The 17,316-nt window shown below is 42.2% G+C and overlaps 1 protein-coding gene across 1 annotated transcript in view; it reads right to left on the bottom strand.

The window, feature by feature from the left end:
• SLC25A27 (solute carrier family 25 member 27) overlaps nt 1–17,316 on the bottom strand; it is a 100,548-nt gene that overhangs the window by 47,563 nt on the left and 35,669 nt on the right. The window contains exons 4-5 of the mRNA XM_069236085.1: nt 8,695–8,817; nt 4,508–4,620 (exon numbers count right to left, since the gene is read on the bottom strand). Coding sequence (XP_069092186.1) covers nt 4,508–4,620; nt 8,695–8,817 — 236 coding nt within the window. The remainder of the gene's footprint in view (nt 1–4,507; nt 4,621–8,694; nt 8,818–17,316) is intronic.

Below are 17,316 nucleotides of genomic sequence, written 5' to 3' on the forward strand. Positions count from 1 at the left end.
CCGATTCCACCCCCTGCGCCCCTCACGTGCAAGCGGCACACCTTGGCAATGGACTCGCCATTGGGAGTTGGTCGATGCGTGGCGATCTATCCATCCCGGTGACCGGGTCTACTAATTTTACTCAGTGGTGCATTACTTGTACGTATGTTATCATATTCTTCTGTCGGCCAGACTACCTGGGCTGCATAATATAATATTATATAATATAGGATCATGACGCACAAATGGTAGATCTGTCCTGGATTGCCCCATGCCCTCCGGTGTGCACCTTTACACCCAACAAGCTATTCTAGAGGACTTTCGTATATATTCTTTCTCGATCTGCTCTGTGACTCTGCACCCGCCAACAAAGGAGATCAGCTCCTTCCTCTCCAGGTGCCCACTCTTGAAAGTACCAACCATCAGTAGAGAAGAACTGGATTAGCCCTTGACCAATGAAAAGAGCAAACAGGCAACCCGGACTCGGCCAGGAATAAAATCCCAGGCCTAAATGGTCTCCCAATTGAATTTTATAGTAATTTCAGCTCCCTTCTCAACTCCCCCCCCCCGCCTGGCTGAGGTATACAAGGAGGTTCTGCGCACCAAGTGCCTACCTCTCTTCCTCCTACTGCAAATCCCGTCTGACGTCGTTCCCAAAGTCCAACCAGGACCCCACTCTCTTTGCGTCCTATCTTAATATTGGGCATGGATTACAAAATCTTTGGGAAAATACTTGACAAGTATTATGCCCAGATCCTGCCAATCTTAGTTCACCCTGATTAAAATTGCTTTGTCCCTGGGCTGGGCGGACTACTTCCCAGAATATACGCCACCTCTTTCACCTGATGGACCAGGCTCCCCGCCAATTTCCCTATGCGGCTTGCCTTATTCTGGATTTAGAAAAGACTTTTGATGCCCTGGAGCGGGACTACTTATTCCAGGTGCTGTCCACCCTGGGGATCGACGAACGCCTTTGCGCATATATGAGACTACTGTACACCGCCCCCAAGTACACGTCTCATCAGCATTTACAGTGGAGAGGGGCACTAGACAAAGCTGCGCCCTCCCCCTTCTATTTTCTCTTAAAATGTAACCTCTCACCGCTAGACTCCGGAAGGAGGGGGAGGTTTTGGGGGGGGGGGATACAATTAGAAAGCACTATCCATATGGTTTCCCTCCATGTGGATGTCCTACATCCGGGATGTCCTTATGGACCTCTCCCCCAAACACGCCACTTTGCACTCTTTTGCACACCTAGCCCAGCTACGGGTCAACTGGGAAAAGTCATGTGTGTTTCCCCTGGGTGGCTCCCTGCCCCTTGTGCCAGTGCGACTGACGGGGCAGCAGCTGGAGTGGTGAGGTGACACAGTCTGGTACCTGGGAATATGTTTGTACCACTCCTACGCAGAACTCTTCGAGGGCAACCTCTTAAGGGCATTTACGGCCCTAAAGTCCCAGGTTAAATTTTGGAAAACAATCTCGCTTGCTACAACGGGGAAAACAGCTATCTCAAAAATGATTATGCTTTCCCACCTTCTTTATAATGTCAAAAACGTTCCCCTCGTCCCTCCTTGCAGTTTTTTTTCAGTGGCTAGGCACGCTGTTCAGAGAATGATCTGGGGCAATAAATGTCACTGCATAGCGTTGCAGAAGCCACAGTTCCCATGGAAAAGGGCAGTCTAGATGTGCCAGACGTACTCTTGTTCAAGGCCCATTTCCTGGCAGCCCAGCTTCAATGGGTATTGCAGTGGCTGGCGCAGTGAAATGCGGCTGAAACGAGCGCGGACACGGTTTCCCTTACTTGCACAGACCTTCAGGGCTTTGTGCTATGCAAAGTGCCCCCCCTTCGTTGAGAATCACCACAGTTAGTAACAATCACGCACAAATGTGTTCGGTGGGCGCTCAGATCCACTCATCATGTTGTCCAGTACACTACTTCTTTCTGCCTGCAGGATCACTGCAGCTCCCTAGACTGGAGACCTGGTATGGAACAATGCAGCGATGGTGAAAGGCTGCAGGTGAGGTCCTGCACTTTGAGGAGGTCCGATATATCCGTAGGTGCCCCTTCTCCCCTCGGTGGGACGCTCTCCTTGACCACTTCCTCCAGCTTACACGGCAAAAGAATCTGCCCCGGTAAATTAAAAAATGCAGCCTCCTCATGGACGACTGGAGCTCCCCTAACCACTGTGGAACCTCCTGAAGTGCCCCCCAGGAGACTTGCTCCTTCTTAGCCACTTCCCAGTCGCACAGTGACACTTCATGACCCATGCCCAGGCACCAACTGCACCCCAAATCAGGTTGTGCCCTGATCCCGACCCAGTCCTATCCTGAAATATGCCACCCCACCCCCTTCATTGCGCTAGGTTGGCATGCACCATCATTGAGCTGATCGCAAAGCCAAAACGGTACCTACTGATCATTTGCTACATGTAGGTGCCCACGTTCCAGACCTTCCCCCCTCTCGTGCTCTATGGACACTCATACAGACAATATGTAATTTTTTGACCTGTCAAAGTGCTTATTGTTGAAAACCCTAATAAAACAACTTGTTAAAAAAAATATATATATAGTTGCTTTGTATGTATATTACATAGACTGTTTAAAAACAAAGGAGTACATTTTCGGCCAAGCAAAAATAACAATATTATGCTGTTCTTCAATCACTGGCATATTTGTTAGTTAACTTGATCCAAACACAGAACCTAACCAGGTTTCTCCTTCAGCTAATGTTTGTTTTTGTTTCCTTTACAATTACCTTGAAGTTAAAGATGCTTACTAACTCGCTGCTATCCACCACTGAATGGCCAAAGATGCCGGCTATGCAACATTAAAACGTTCTTATAATATGTAACATTCACCATAGTTTCCTGAGGCTATTGTTTATGTACATTAGTACATAAAAAAGGACTGTCTACACCAGGGGTCTCCAACCTTTTCTACAATGAAAGCTACTTCTGATCAATGGAAATCATTGTGAGCTACCAAAAGCTAAACAAGGTATGCATTATTACCGGACCCCCCCCCCCCCCCCATGTCCAGCTTCCTTGGCTTTAAGCCCGATGTCCATATATCCATATATCCAGATGCTATAGTTTGAACAAAATACTTTGACTAGGGACATTAGGATAGGGCTGCCATGTGTGTGTGTGTGTGTGTGTGTGTGTGTGTGTGTGTGTGTGTGTGTGTGTGTGTGTGTGTGTCGTCTTTAGGGATGTATAAACATGTGTGCATATGAACGGGATATAGGTGTAGGGGTTCCTGAAAACCTGTGGCATATGTACTTGTGGCACAGGACATACATAATTTTGCTTTGACCTTCAATATTGAGATGACAAGGATTTTTTTTTTTTTAAAGAGTTAAATACCTCAGCACATGCTTTAGTTCCTCACCTCTGTGCCCTGGTTCATAAATCTGACTCCAGTACTGCTCCTTATCAGGCCCTGCTATCTGCAGTCTGATGATAATAACGTAAAATAAGCACAGCCTTCCCTTAACTTTAAAAGGAAAAATGTGACCCCAGTGCTTATTTAAAAAATGAACTGCAGGCTGTGAGCTACTCTGAAGGGGTCTAAGAGCTACTGGTAGCCAGTAATCGACTGGTTGGAGACATGGTCTACACTCTACAGCAATGCTTCCCAAGCTTTTCAGAACCAGGGCTCAATTTTTAGAACCACAAACTTTCACAACCCAATAGTTTTTATGGACATGAGGCGGGCGATTTTTTAATGTAACTAAAGCATAATGTAGCAGTGCAATGTCATTTACACACAGCACACATTTAATTGAAATGGCCATTAATACTCACAAATGATATAGGTATGGAAATCGGTTTTTCAGTGAATATTGATCATTTGTGCATCACCAAGTAAAGTATCTTGATTTGTTTTGATTCCAATAAAAATATTAGTTTCCATCACACTTCAGAATTACAAAAACTCTGTGCTTCATATTTGCTTTCCTAACACCTGAACCTGTACAGTTCATTTAGAGGTTGTGTGTTACAACAAAATGACATCCTTACCCAGCAAGATTGTTACACAATTCACTTTGCTCTTTTTTTTTTTTATTGCAAAGTTAGAGGAGTTTGTAAATACCAATGTCCATGTTACAAGAAGGCAGCAATCTGTCAGATGGCATAGCCTGACATTTTGTCTGTCTTTGAAGCGCAGCAAATGTGAGGAGATAAATGTTGAATTTAAAGACATAATTTTTATTGCTTGGACTTTTGCTACCCACCAAAAATCGGTTTGCAACCTACCAGTGGGCTGAAACCCACAGTTTGGAAACCACTGCTCTACAGTTTGAATAACCAGTTGGTGCTTGGCTTGTGAATGATTTGGAAAGGTGCCCATTTAAATAGGGCACCACAAACTGAGTTTATCTGTGTCATTTCTCAGTTTCCACAAGTAATATGTAACCATAATAGACTAACAAAAAAACTAATATGAATGAATAAACTTCTATTTTCTCTTTCACTTATTTCAGGTCAATACATTCATATGCTGTGATGGAAATATTGCAATTTACCTCCCATATTAACAAGAGCAGCCCTTTGAACATTTGGCACCCAACCCGCCCAAAGACCTCGAACTCCTCCTTTGGCAACGATTGTCTCAAACGCATGATACATGCCACGCACGCTAGAACAGAAAAAAAGAAACAATACAGTGTATAATTCAAGGCTAGATAAACATTTACTTTTGCAGTAAAATCTAAGTCAGCAGTGTTATTATCTGGTAGATTACAAATACATAGAGGTTCAAGGGCTAAAGGTTCTCAGTTTCTGCTGCAAGGCTGACAGATCACTTCTGAAGCAATTGATACTATAAAACAGACAACATAAGTAAACTGAACCATTATATTAACCTAAGGCATAGTATAATGTAACCATGGGGCAAGTACGTGTCACTTCAGGGTATTGTGTACATGCTTGAGATTTAAACATCCCAATTGAGCAAGTTCAATCAAAACTTGCTAAAAAGGAGGAAAGAGCAATTGGAAGAATATGTGCTGAAGAAAAGTAATAAAGAAGGCATATATTTCGGCCGGAACCATAAAAATAAGGGAGACGTTTAGAAGTAAGATTCCTTTTGGGTCTTGTCTGTACAAAAGATTGCAGATCAAAGTATAAGGTCTGTCTTGGCCATGGCTCTATAAGATGAAAAAAAACTTTTATTATGAATTACCTAGAAATTATAAACTTACATCAAGATTCGGGATTCTGGGACAGTTAAAGCACTAGGAGTACCCTATTACACTACATTAAACATTAGGGAAGAAAAGCCCTAATAGCAAAGCTTCCGGCTGTTCTGTTAGAAATATCTGAAGCAACAATGTTACTTAACCATACTTTTCTTTAGCATGTTGGTCTAATGAGACGCTTATAGTCCTCCCAGGAGGACTTTTCCAGATTTTGAGATCAAAAATATCGAAGGACTGTGCAAAAATGCAATGCTGTCTTGTCCCAGATCAATGCAAAAGATACTTCGTTTAGTATTTTTTCGATTTGCCCTTATGTTAAAAACACACAAAATTGAGAAAATAATCACTCTTAAAATTACTTAAAAGAAATATTTTATATGTAAAAATTGCTGTACCCAAAGTGAGAAGTCTGCTGTAATTGCTAAACAAAGGATTATAGTAAAAATCAGGACATACAAAAATTTGATCACACAGCCTAGAATACAATGCCAAGAAAAGTTAGCAGGCATTAGTTTTGTTTTAGGTTTAGGCGGCTTACCAGATGGAGTAGACTGAGTATTAATTTTTTTCAGGAAGCAGCCAAAGAGGAATTTTGTGAATGGGTGTCACTGCATAGGTTCAACTGAAACCCCAAGAATGACGAGAGGGGAATCAGATGAAAGCAATGCAATGGTGTGTTGGTATCTTGATTGTGAAAGAAGAAGCCAATGGTACCACATGAGTGGTAGGGCCAATACTTATCACTGCATGGCAGGAGCATTACTAATGGCATATTACACAGTGCTGGGAAGTGTGTAGTTATGGTTCAGCCCCACTTTCCTCTGAAAAAGCATGTTTTGATTTGCCTACAACATTTGACCCATGGATACTTTTGCTTCGCTTAGCACAGTCAGCTAAAATTCAGTATGCCAATTGTTGTGCAGATCAGTGTGGCCGGGAAAAAATGCACTTGCAGTCTTAAGTGCTGAATGACTTTACACCAAACTTGGCAAGAAAGTAGAACTTTACTAAGAAAGTGTGCTTTCGTTGGTAGGTGTAAATCTGTTAAGCATTTTTTAAGATATCAGCATTTAAAAAGGTTGCTCAGAGGGATCTGAAGGATTAACACTTTTGTATATCTTGGCAGCTTGACATTCATGGATTCTCCACAGGTCCAGAAATTTAAAGTAAGGAATCCGATTGCAAGAGGGAGCCTTTTCTCCCATCATCCCTTGTGGATCTGTGTGTCAAAATTGGAACTGCAGATCTCAGTGATTTCTCTTGCAGCGACCATATCAGCATGCAGGACACAGTATCACTGTTCTGAACTAAAAATGTAAAGTCCCTATAAGGGGGCATGGCAGAAGGGCCCTGATCCCCATGCCATAGCTGGTGTGCTTCAGAAATGGGACCCCATGGAGTAGGAAGTGGAAAACAAAAACTGCAAATAAGTTTGGTGCTCTGCGGTTCCTTTCTGGGGTTCGTGTATCTATGACACCAAAAATGTTAGGTGGTGTACAACACCTAAAATATCTTCTATGGTCTGTTACTTGACATTTAAGTAGCTGAATATCCACGGATCAGATAAAAAGGCACCAAAGATACAGAGCAAGTTTCAAGCCCAGCTACCACAAACAAAAGCAAGCTTCTTCAAGAGTAAAACATATGCTTTTACCTTACACTGAAGCGGGAGGAAATAACGTATGCAACAGCCCTCCTAGGCTTTTTATAGCCCTGGCGACATTTACACAAAATTACCAAAAGTAATTTATGGGAGAAACGTTAGTGCGAGAGGTACTTTTTAGGCAATTTTTAAAGCTGCGCAAAACTACAAATTCGAACAGGAGTTGCAGTAATTTGAACGCAAGCTGCAGTTCCGTTACCATGGCCGGTCAACATACATTTCGGGTAGATGTTTTACCCAAGCAGCCTGTTTGGGTAATTTCTGAAGGCAAAACTACAAATACAATGAGAGTGGCAATGTTTTAAACTAGAGTGACCTGAAATCAACTCAAAATTACATCTTCAAGTTGAACTTTTACCGAATGGACAGCTCAGGTAATTATTTTGAGTGTGAGATGCATTTTGCGTAATTTTACGTTCATTTTGCACAAATACGCTACAGAAAATTAACAATTAGTCAATAACCAAGCTAGGACTACAGCCTTCCTCCTAATAAACAGATTAAACCTATGATATCAGGCTCAACTTTTCCCAGTGCACCAATCAAGCCTGCAGCTGGTCATCATACCCAAGTCCGGTTTATTGCTTTGAAGGTAAACATTCATACAAACATGCAAAAATTACAGAGGTGAACAAAACTACAGTTGGCTAAGCAAAATAGTTTCTTTCCTAAGAGGAAGGACTCTGAGAGCCATTCTATATCCATGGTTTGTACATAGGGTAACAAACAAAAAAATCCATGCCTACTACAGTAATCTGTGACATTCCCTATAACAATATCCTTCTCTGCAGGCTCTCATACAGAATAACAATCTGCTGTTAAATGGATTGATGTTAACATATGCATTTCATAATAAATACATGAGGCCTACTGCCGTTGTTGCAAGATTTCATCATGAGCAGATCAAGAAAGTAACCACGATTGAGTTGCCACCATATCCAACTCAATCATGCTGTACTGAGTGTAAGCTTTCCCACAAGCCAAAAAGTGCCATACAAGTCCTCTTTTCAGTGGAAGCACACAACATTGGCCCTATCAACTTCTGTTCTTAGGAAAACTATCATGTAGATGGAGCATAAGTCCTCCTTCTCTGTAGTACCCATGAAGGCTCTTTTTTAGATTGACCACAGTAAGTCCTTCAAAAGCTGCGCTGTCAAGCCAGACTTGAAAAGCAAGAGTGCAGACGTCCTATGTTCTGAGCCGAACAGAAAGATGAACTGAGAAGTAACTGCCACAGCTGTACCCTCCTGGGAGAACATGGTCAGCCTGCAGATTTCAATGACAAAGTGCAGATTTTCTCTATGCTAGGTAATTGCAGTTTTCTTTCATATTCTAGTTATTTTTTCCTTTTTGCAAAATGCATTGTGAAAGAGGAGCATTAACAGAAAATCAAAGACAGAATCATTGTGGAGGGAGAGGGGCACGGCAAAAAGCTAGAGGTAGCAAAATCTGATGTTTTGCAAGATCTTGTCCTGTTTTATGAGGGTTATTTCCAGTTCCCTTTGGTGATCTATTTCAGAGACTCTAAACATACTCAGGGTCTAATTTAAAGAAGCAGGTAGGAAGATCAGGATTAGCAAACAGTGGGCATTAGAAAGAAACATGAATGTGTCTGAATACAGGGTACGAGTGTTTGTTTAGTTAGCTAAACAACTATCCAGAGACGTGGATATAATCCAAAGGGTAAATATTTAAATCATAGTAAGTCCTTTTAATCAATTCAATATGATGGCTGAGAGTTAAAAACTGTGACATAATGGGCTTTATGAAACAAGCAAATGTTATGACTATAGGTGATGGGCACAAGTTTACCAACACCACTAAACTGCTTAAATGATAACATACTTACCGTGGAGCTTTCCCTTCTAGCCGCCTTCGTCCTTCCATTTGCATCTGAACCTTTACTAGATCTGTAGGACTAGCAAAGAACTGACCAATTGCACCAGCCAACATCCCTCCAAATACAGATTTCCTGGATCAAGAAAGAAAAGCCACCTTTTTATAACCCTCTCACAACAAATTTATTGCATCTCAGAGTTGACACTGGACATCTTCAGAATAACGAGAGCTATCAAATGAGTGCGAGACAGCAGGTTAATCAGAAGCCGGCGAATTTAGGAAAACCACAAACCTGTATATGATTCTACACACTTTATTAAAGGTCAAGTATAACAGGTAAATCATGTCTCACAGGGTCCCAAGGCAAGAACAGGATACTTCCGTAAACGCTTTTTCTGGTGGACACTAACTCGGGATTCCTAATACTGTAGATATCACCAGGTGCCAGACTGAATTCGCAAGATTTTTCAGCATAGCCAGTGAGCACTGACCAGAGCCATACATAGGAGCCACCCATGCATGCTGACATCAGATTTTTTTTTAGAACATTGCATGCTTCCCTCAGATGCACAGTACATTAATAATTGATTCCATCAGTGTGTAGCTTTCTAGAATTAAGACCTTTAAAGATGGGAAAGGAGTCCACTCAACAGAACATGGAGGTGGGAGGATAGTGAGAAATCTGTGGACAGATACAGCATCTACCAGAAATAGCATTAAGTAACTTGTTCTTCTGATGGATACTTCTAATTTCAGATTCCTCACCTTATGAACAGATCCTAAAGAGGTACCTCCCATGTTGATAGGTCTGTGGAATGACTCAGATCAAACATTTCTGAACGATCCAAAAGACAAAATGCCCTTCCCCTCGGTCCTGGCTGTTGAGCTAGTATTGCTTCATGAATATGTGAACTAGAAGCCCATGACACAGCCTGACAGAAATCCAGGGCAGTTACTTCACATCCCAGTGCGATGGTAGCATCCTTGGCCCTGGTGGAACGGGCCCTTAAAACCTCTTGAGGCTGCTTCTTTGCCATTGTGTGGCAGATCTTGATACAAAGAACGATCCATCTGGATGAGGTCCCCATCTGCACAGCTTTTCCTTGCTTTGGCCCAGAGACCCCTATAAAGAGCTGATCATCTACTATTGGCACATTCTATATAGAAGCTCAGGGCTTTTTTTTAGTATCCAGACAATGGAGTCGCTCTTCGTCTTTTGAGGGACAAAGAACGTTGGGAGAGTGATGGACTTTCAGATACAGAAATCTTTTACAACCTCAGGAAGAATGGACTCCTTCATTTTTAGCACCAGCTTGTCAGGAAACAAAGTGTTGTAAGGCAGCTTTCCAGATAGCACTTGAACTTACTCATGGGACCGACTGATGTTGTCACAGTGAGGAATATTGTTTTCTGAGCCAGCAAGCAAATGGAACAACTGTGTAGTAGCCGAAAAAGGTGCATACCTGAAAAGGCACAAGTTAAGAGCCCAATGTGGCATTGCAAAAGGTTTCTGTGGAAACCTTTATGGAAATGCATAACAGCAAGTGATTTGAAGAGCGATGGTTGGTCGAACAACTGCAAAAGGGCTGACTAATGTAGCAAATCCGACAATTTGGCCTGTAATGGACCTGCATTACAAACACTACACCACAAGCTTATCCTGAGACACATGTAAACTGATTTCATTAAAGGACGCCTAACTTTCAGGATAACATGCAGGAGGTTAATCAAAAGCAGCTAACTTTTGTCACTCAATCTTCACACATGGAGGAGTAGTTTACACAGGCCTGGGTGCTAGACCCTGCCCTTAAACTGCGATGGAAGATCCTCTGGGAGTGTCAGCTTTACCAGATAGATACTCGTGCTCAGAAGATCCAGGTACCTTACTGTCCTGCCATTTGATAAAGTGTTGTTTTGACCAATGACTTTGTGTTTCACCACTGCGCATATTAGTTGCTCAATGTTCACCAGTAGCACATGGTATGTTTTGTTCAGTTTAGCCGCCTATGGGCTTTGACATTGCATTAGTCATTACATTCTGTTTTGTGCCTATTGGCTTTGACATTGCATGCCTATTGACTTTGACATGATGTATTCAATTTAGCTGCCTATTGACTTTGACATGCTATTAGATATTCTGCCTATTGGCTTTGACATGATATTATACATTGCATTTTGTATTCAGCTCCGCTGCCTATTGACTTTGACATGATATTATATATTGCATTTTGTATTCAGCTTAGATGCCTATTGGCTTTGACATGACACTAGACATTGCATTTGATATTTAGGTTAGCTGCCTATTGCCTTTAACATGACATTGCATTTGATATTTAGGTTAGCTGCCCATTGCCTTTAACGTGGAGTTCTGTATTTTTCCAAGCTGTGTTTTTGCACCAGAGAACCAAGATGTTTTGCTCTCACAGTAGACTAGACCTGATAAGAGAGAGTACATGGGCGTCGTTTCTCTTCCCTTGAGCTTGGGAACAGGAGTAGTCTTGGAGACCTGGCCAGTCTCCAAAAGGCTTGCTCAGTTTCCCAGGTCTGAGAGGAGGGGGCACACCTTTGTAACGAATGTAACAGGCTGCAGAGGGTCAGATTCGAATCTGCCGGACCTCGTGCTGGAGCTTGGCGCCAGCTGCCAGCATCCCGTGTGGGTAGATGACACTCTTTCTCACGGCTGACAGGGGTCATCAGCTTGCAGACCTTAGAAAGATGTAGCTGTAAATAGTTCCTACACGGTGAAGTATTTGTTTTGCTTTGCATTCAATATCTTATAAATATAACCTGCTGTGTATATTGCAAACTGATATATTTTGTTTGATTAACGCGGACTTGAAAGCTACTAATTCGTCATTCATATAACAACAATAAAAGGCTTCTTTGACCTCAGAAGTGCATTTCTGTTGTGTTATGTTAGTGCTTAGAAACTAGATAAGAGGAAAGCACTACAATTGGTACCTGGAGTCGTGGGGTCGGTCATTAAGAGGTGATTAAAGGGGTTTGACGAGTTAGTAGATTTCTAAGTGCACACTTTAAAAGTGTAATTGTTTTTTTGTTGTTTGGAGAATTACAGAAATTGTTTTCTGTTTGGAGAATCACAGTAGCACGGCAGACCATGTCTGAGAATACATGTGTTGATGAACTGCCTGATGGTGCTAAGAAAAACTGTGAATTGTTTTCTGTTTGGGGAATTACAGAAGAAAATGCATGTGTAGCTAAAAGGCCTGATGTTGTTTTGAGAAATAATTCCCGTTGTATATATGTAGAAAAAGTGTGTTTTGGAAGTAATGATGACAGAAAGGTCTGTATACCTTTATCTGCTTACAGAGAAATGCAGGAGAAATGTAGGCAGTTGGAACATGAAAATAGGAATTTACGTGAGCAAATTTGCCAGGATACGATAATTCAAAATAATGCTGAAAGTTATAAAAATGAAGAATCTTTCTTGTCCCATTCCAGTAATGAGGGGGTTAAGACAGCTCTGAGCTGCACTGAGTTTCCATGTGAGCCAGGGTTTTTGGCAGCCAAAATGCATTCCTTAACTGATAACACGGAGGAGAGAGACCAGAATGTGATTTACGAGTTACCGTTGCAAAATGCACAAGTAAAACGAAGGATTTTAGAGCAAGACACCCCGAGTTTCATTAGCTTGTTTGATTTTTGGAAAAAGAATAGCCCTCATTTGAGAGAAATCCTAACACTTTTGTATATGGTCACTGTGAAAAATAATATGCAGCTGCGCGCTTGTGATTTGGCAAATGAAATAATGCAGACTTTAGGTTTCTGCACAGTGCAAGAAGGAAATACTTATGTACATGTAATTCAAGAACAAGGGAAGAAAATACTGCCCCTAGCTAGAATCATACAATGGATCTGGTACTTGCAAGACAGGGCTAGAGTACCACAGATAAAAAAATTACCAATGAAGTTGTGTGCACCATTTGAATTCGTGTCCACTGAAGATAAAAAGCATGTTTGTTTTACTAATGATTCATTGACTGAAATGTTGCTTTCTGGCACAGTAGAAGGAACAGAGTTGTATAATGTGTGTCAGATTTTAAAGCAAGAGCTACGTGAGATGTGTCATTTTTATGCTGATTTTTGGTTCTTTGATAATGTTTTAGCACCTAACTGGTTCAATTACCTTGCAGATGTTAATGAGAAAAATGCAGAGAGAGAAGTGTTCACCCAGAATTCTGCCTTAGTGGGGATGGCTATGTGGGTGCCCCAGAAATGTGAAAAGGCCACTTACAGGTGGGCAGAGATGAGAGAGATGCACATTCCCCTAGATTTGATAAAAACTGTGCAGCACGCACAAAAGCAATCTGTCATGCAAGCAGTCACAGAGCAGTTGGGGAGAGGAAAGTTACCAGAACAGAAATGGCAAATTGATCAGGTTTTAGGGAGAGTGATTGCTGCAAATTACCAAGGAAAAATCGAAATTATGCTGATACCTAGAAAAGAATCTGATTCATTCATACAAATTGGAGACAGAATGGCCCAAATTGACAAAAGTGCAGTGAATGGAGGTTTGGTAAAGAATGAGTCTGCCCCAGCCCTTCTGACAGTGCAAGAAAAGGGAAGCTGTGGCGCAGCAGATAAAAACCTCAGTGCTGATGTGTGGGCTGAAGCCCCAAGTGATCCTCCAGAACCTGCAGTGAATATAACAAAGGGCCCCAAAAACGTCCTGCTGATTATAAAACAGGGAAAGAAAGAGGAAGGGTGCAGTTTAAATGAAAAAATGTTATTTGCAAGAAAAGTCATACTTGTTTCTTTTGCAGATCCTACCATGTTTCGCCACTGTCCCTGAGTGTGCTGCGTGGTCCCCCTTCCGGTGTGTGCGTGTGGGGTCGGGGAAGGGACCGAATCCCCAACCTGAACCTGGCTGAGTAAAGTGCCAGCACCATGGATCCATTTTGCGCAAACTGCGCCTTCAGTTCAAGTTCAACTTGTTTGCTGTGTTTTTTTTTTTTTCCCTCTCGTATGGCACTCTGACTTTTGCTTATCTTCCAGCAAACCTTTCAGGTGGACCGTGCACCTTTACATGAGTAGAACTCATGCCACATCAAATTGCTAACACTGTTGAATTAGAGACTCATTTAGAGAAAAAAAAAAAAAAAAAAAATTGCCCAGTCTTTTCTATGTAGATGTATCTGATGTGAAAGGTTATGAAATCAATGTGTTAATTCACTTCTATTGCTTTACAGGGATTGCTTTGATCATAATGTTTTTTTTTTGTGCTGATGTTTTTTGTTTTTGGTTTGACACAAGAGATATGTGAAACAAAAATTCATTGGTCAAAGGGCGGAATGTCCTGCCATTTGATAAAGTGTTGTTTTGACCAATGACTTTGTGTTTCACCACTGCGCATATTAGTCGCTCAATGTTCACCAGTAGCACATGGTATGTTTTGTTCAGTTTAGCCGCCTATGGGCTTTGACATTGCATTAGTCATTACATTCTGTTTTGTGCCTATTGGCTTTGACATTGCATGCCTATTGACTTTGACATGATGTATTCAATTTAGCTGCCTATTGACTTTGACATGCTATTAGATATTCTGCCTATTGGCTTTGACCTGATATTCAGCTCCGCTGCCTATTGGCTTTGACATGATATTATACATTGCATTTTGTATTCAGCTCCGCTGCCTATTGACTTTGACATGATATTATATATTGCATTTTGTATTCAGCTTAGATGCCTATTGGCTTTGACATGACACTAGACATTGCATTTGATATTTAGGTTAGCTGCCTATTGCCTTTAACATGACATTGCATTTGATATTTAGGTTAGCTGCCCATTGCCTTTAACGTGGAGTTCTGTATTTTTCCAAGCTGTGTTTTTGCACCAGAGAACCAAGATGTTTTGCTCTCACAGTAGACTAGACCTGATAAGAGAGAGTACATGGGCGTCGTTTCTCTTCCCTTGAGCTTGGGAACAGGAGTAGTCTTGGAGACCTGGCCAGTCTCCAAAAGGCTTGCTCAGTTTCCCAGGTCTGAGAGGAGGGGGCACACCTTTGTAACGAATGTAACAGGCTGCAGAGGGTCAGATTCGAATCTGCCGGACCTCGTGCTGGAGCTTGGCGCCAGCTGCCAGCATCCCGTGTGGGTAGATGACACTCTTTCTCGCGGCTGACAGGGGTCATCAGCTTGCAGACCTTAGAAAGATGTAGCTGTAAATAGTTCCTACACGGTGAAGTATTTGTTTTGCTTTGCATTCAATATCTTATCAATATAACCTGCTGTGTATATTGCAAACTGATATATTTTGTTTGATTAACGCGGACTTGAAAGCTACTAATTCGTCATTCATATAACAACAATAAAAGGCTTCTTTGACCTCAGAAGTGCATTTCTGTTGTGTTATGTTAGTGCTTAGAAACTAGATAAGAGGAAAGCACTACACTTACTCTTCTGGTCCAATCCAAAGCCACTAGAATGAGTAGGGCCCAATGTAAGAAATTGGGTGATAGATTGAGGGGAGTGTGAAACCTTACTCAAGCAACAGCCACAATCCTTGTCAGGGTGAACCACAAAAAGCCACTTGAATAACCTGTGCTTAACCCTTTTGTAGCTTGGCACACAAGGAGTCAGGCTTAACTTAGAGGCAAGGAGTAAAATATTTATGCAGCACACAAACAGCAATAAAGTGAAAGGACAACACAAGAAAAACCCCACACCATTTTAGAAAACAGAGTCAAATTGTATACATTATTTAATACCAAGATATCAAAGATCCAATTAGCAGAACCAGAGATATGCAATTTTAAAGATGTAAGGTAAGAAAGACACTTGTGGTTCTCTGGTAATGCAAAAGCAGATGGAAGTCACAAGTTCAGGCCAACCAACATGGAGCACAGGACGAATACAGGGAAAAGGTTAATCCCGCTGGAAAAGTTACTCACTGAAGTCTAGCATGAAGAGTCCAAGTCGGGGTGGAGGAGGCCTTGAGGAGCAGGGAGTCACAGATGTTCATCGCTGTAGTGCAAAGAGCAGGCTGGGCGTCCTGGATGGTTATCCCTGTGACAAGAAGATCCTGTCAGGAGTCATGAACGGTTGTTACTTGGAGATTCACGCTGGCGGTCACCTCGGGCTATCAATGCTGTAACGTGAAGCGCAGATCTTGTGTTGCTGGCAGGTGCTGTAACACAGAGTTGAGTTCACTGGAGCTTCGCATTGGCGAGGGCAGCAAGATTTTGGCAAGAGCGAGTCTGTTCTTGACTGGAATCAGCCCAAGACTTCAGGATTTCTCGTTTTCATCAAGGAGAAGCTTAACGTTTGCCACACCAAAGGTCCAGGACCTGGAAGGCACCTATTGGGGGATTAGGAACTTGCTGCAGCAGAAGCCAGCAGATCTCAGACAGGTCCCGTGCAGTAGGTCAATCAGGGCAGTTGCAAACAGGCCTCTAGAGCTTGCTGTGTCCCTGTAGCTAAAAATAGGAGGTCATTCAGCGGACTCTTGGAATCACTTCAGCATGGGATGAAGGGTGTAGGTTCAGTCTTCATTTCTCAGACAGCCGAGCAGAGCAGTCCTTCTTCTGTAGTGTCCACAGGTACAGAAGTGAACAGAAGAGTGAATCAGAGAGTACTGTTTTTAGACCTTGAGCCCCTTTGAAGTGGAAGACGCTTCTGGAGTTTTGCCCTTGCAGAAGTATCTGGAACTTTCTGCCTCCTTGCCCTGGTCCCAGTGTGTCTGGGGGAACAATAGACTAGTGTGAAGTCATTTGTGTGAGAGTTGGGCAGAGTGCCTTTTAAGTGCAAGTGCTGTAGGTGACATTCTGCCCCCCCGCCCCCAATCCTGCCAGAGATGGCCCATCCTTCCAACATCCAAACAATCTAGTGTGAAGCTGTCTGGGAGGAATACACAAAGGCTAACTTGCCAACTACACCTAGCCATGTGCCCCAGGAAACAGACTGCAGGCACCAAACAGTTAGGACAAGAAAATGCAGACTTTCTAAAAGTGGCATTTTCCGAATTTGACTTTAAAATTAAAGAGGGATTTAAATAAAAAATTTCTCAGACACCAAGTTATCACTTATTAAATGTAACAAGGTAACCCAATGTCACCCAACAAATCTGAGAGTTTTTCACTACCAGGACATGTAAAACTTAAAAGTACATGTCTAACTTTTCAAATACAATACATCTGCCCTGTGGGCTCTTTAGGGCATACCGTACAGATGGATTATATGTACTAAAAAAAAGGATTTCGGCGTGACAAAAAGTTTATTTTGCCAGGTTGAAATGGCAGCTTAAAACTGCCTACACACGCTGCAATGGCAGGCCCAGGACAAGTTTTAAAAGGGTAACTAAGTGGGTGGCACAATCAGTGCTGTAGGCCCATTAGTAGCACTTAGGTCACAGGCCCAGAGTAGCTGTAGTACCTCTTTACTAGGGACTTGCCAGTAAGTTAAATGTTACAATTGGATGTAAGCCAATTTCATCACGTCTAAAGGAAAGAGCACAAGCACTTTGGCACTGTTTAGCAGTGGTAAAGTGTGCAGAGTCCTAAGACCAGCAAAAATGAATTCGGCAAAACAGGAAGAATGAAAGCAAAAAGTATGAGAGACGACCATGTTAAGGCTGACAGGTCTAACAGCCGGACGTTACTGATCTTCTTCAG

Source organism: Pleurodeles waltl, chromosome 5 (assembly GCF_031143425.1).
Source record: "Pleurodeles waltl isolate 20211129_DDA chromosome 5, aPleWal1.hap1.20221129, whole genome shotgun sequence".
NCBI lineage: Eukaryota > Metazoa > Chordata > Amphibia > Caudata > Salamandridae > Pleurodeles > Pleurodeles waltl.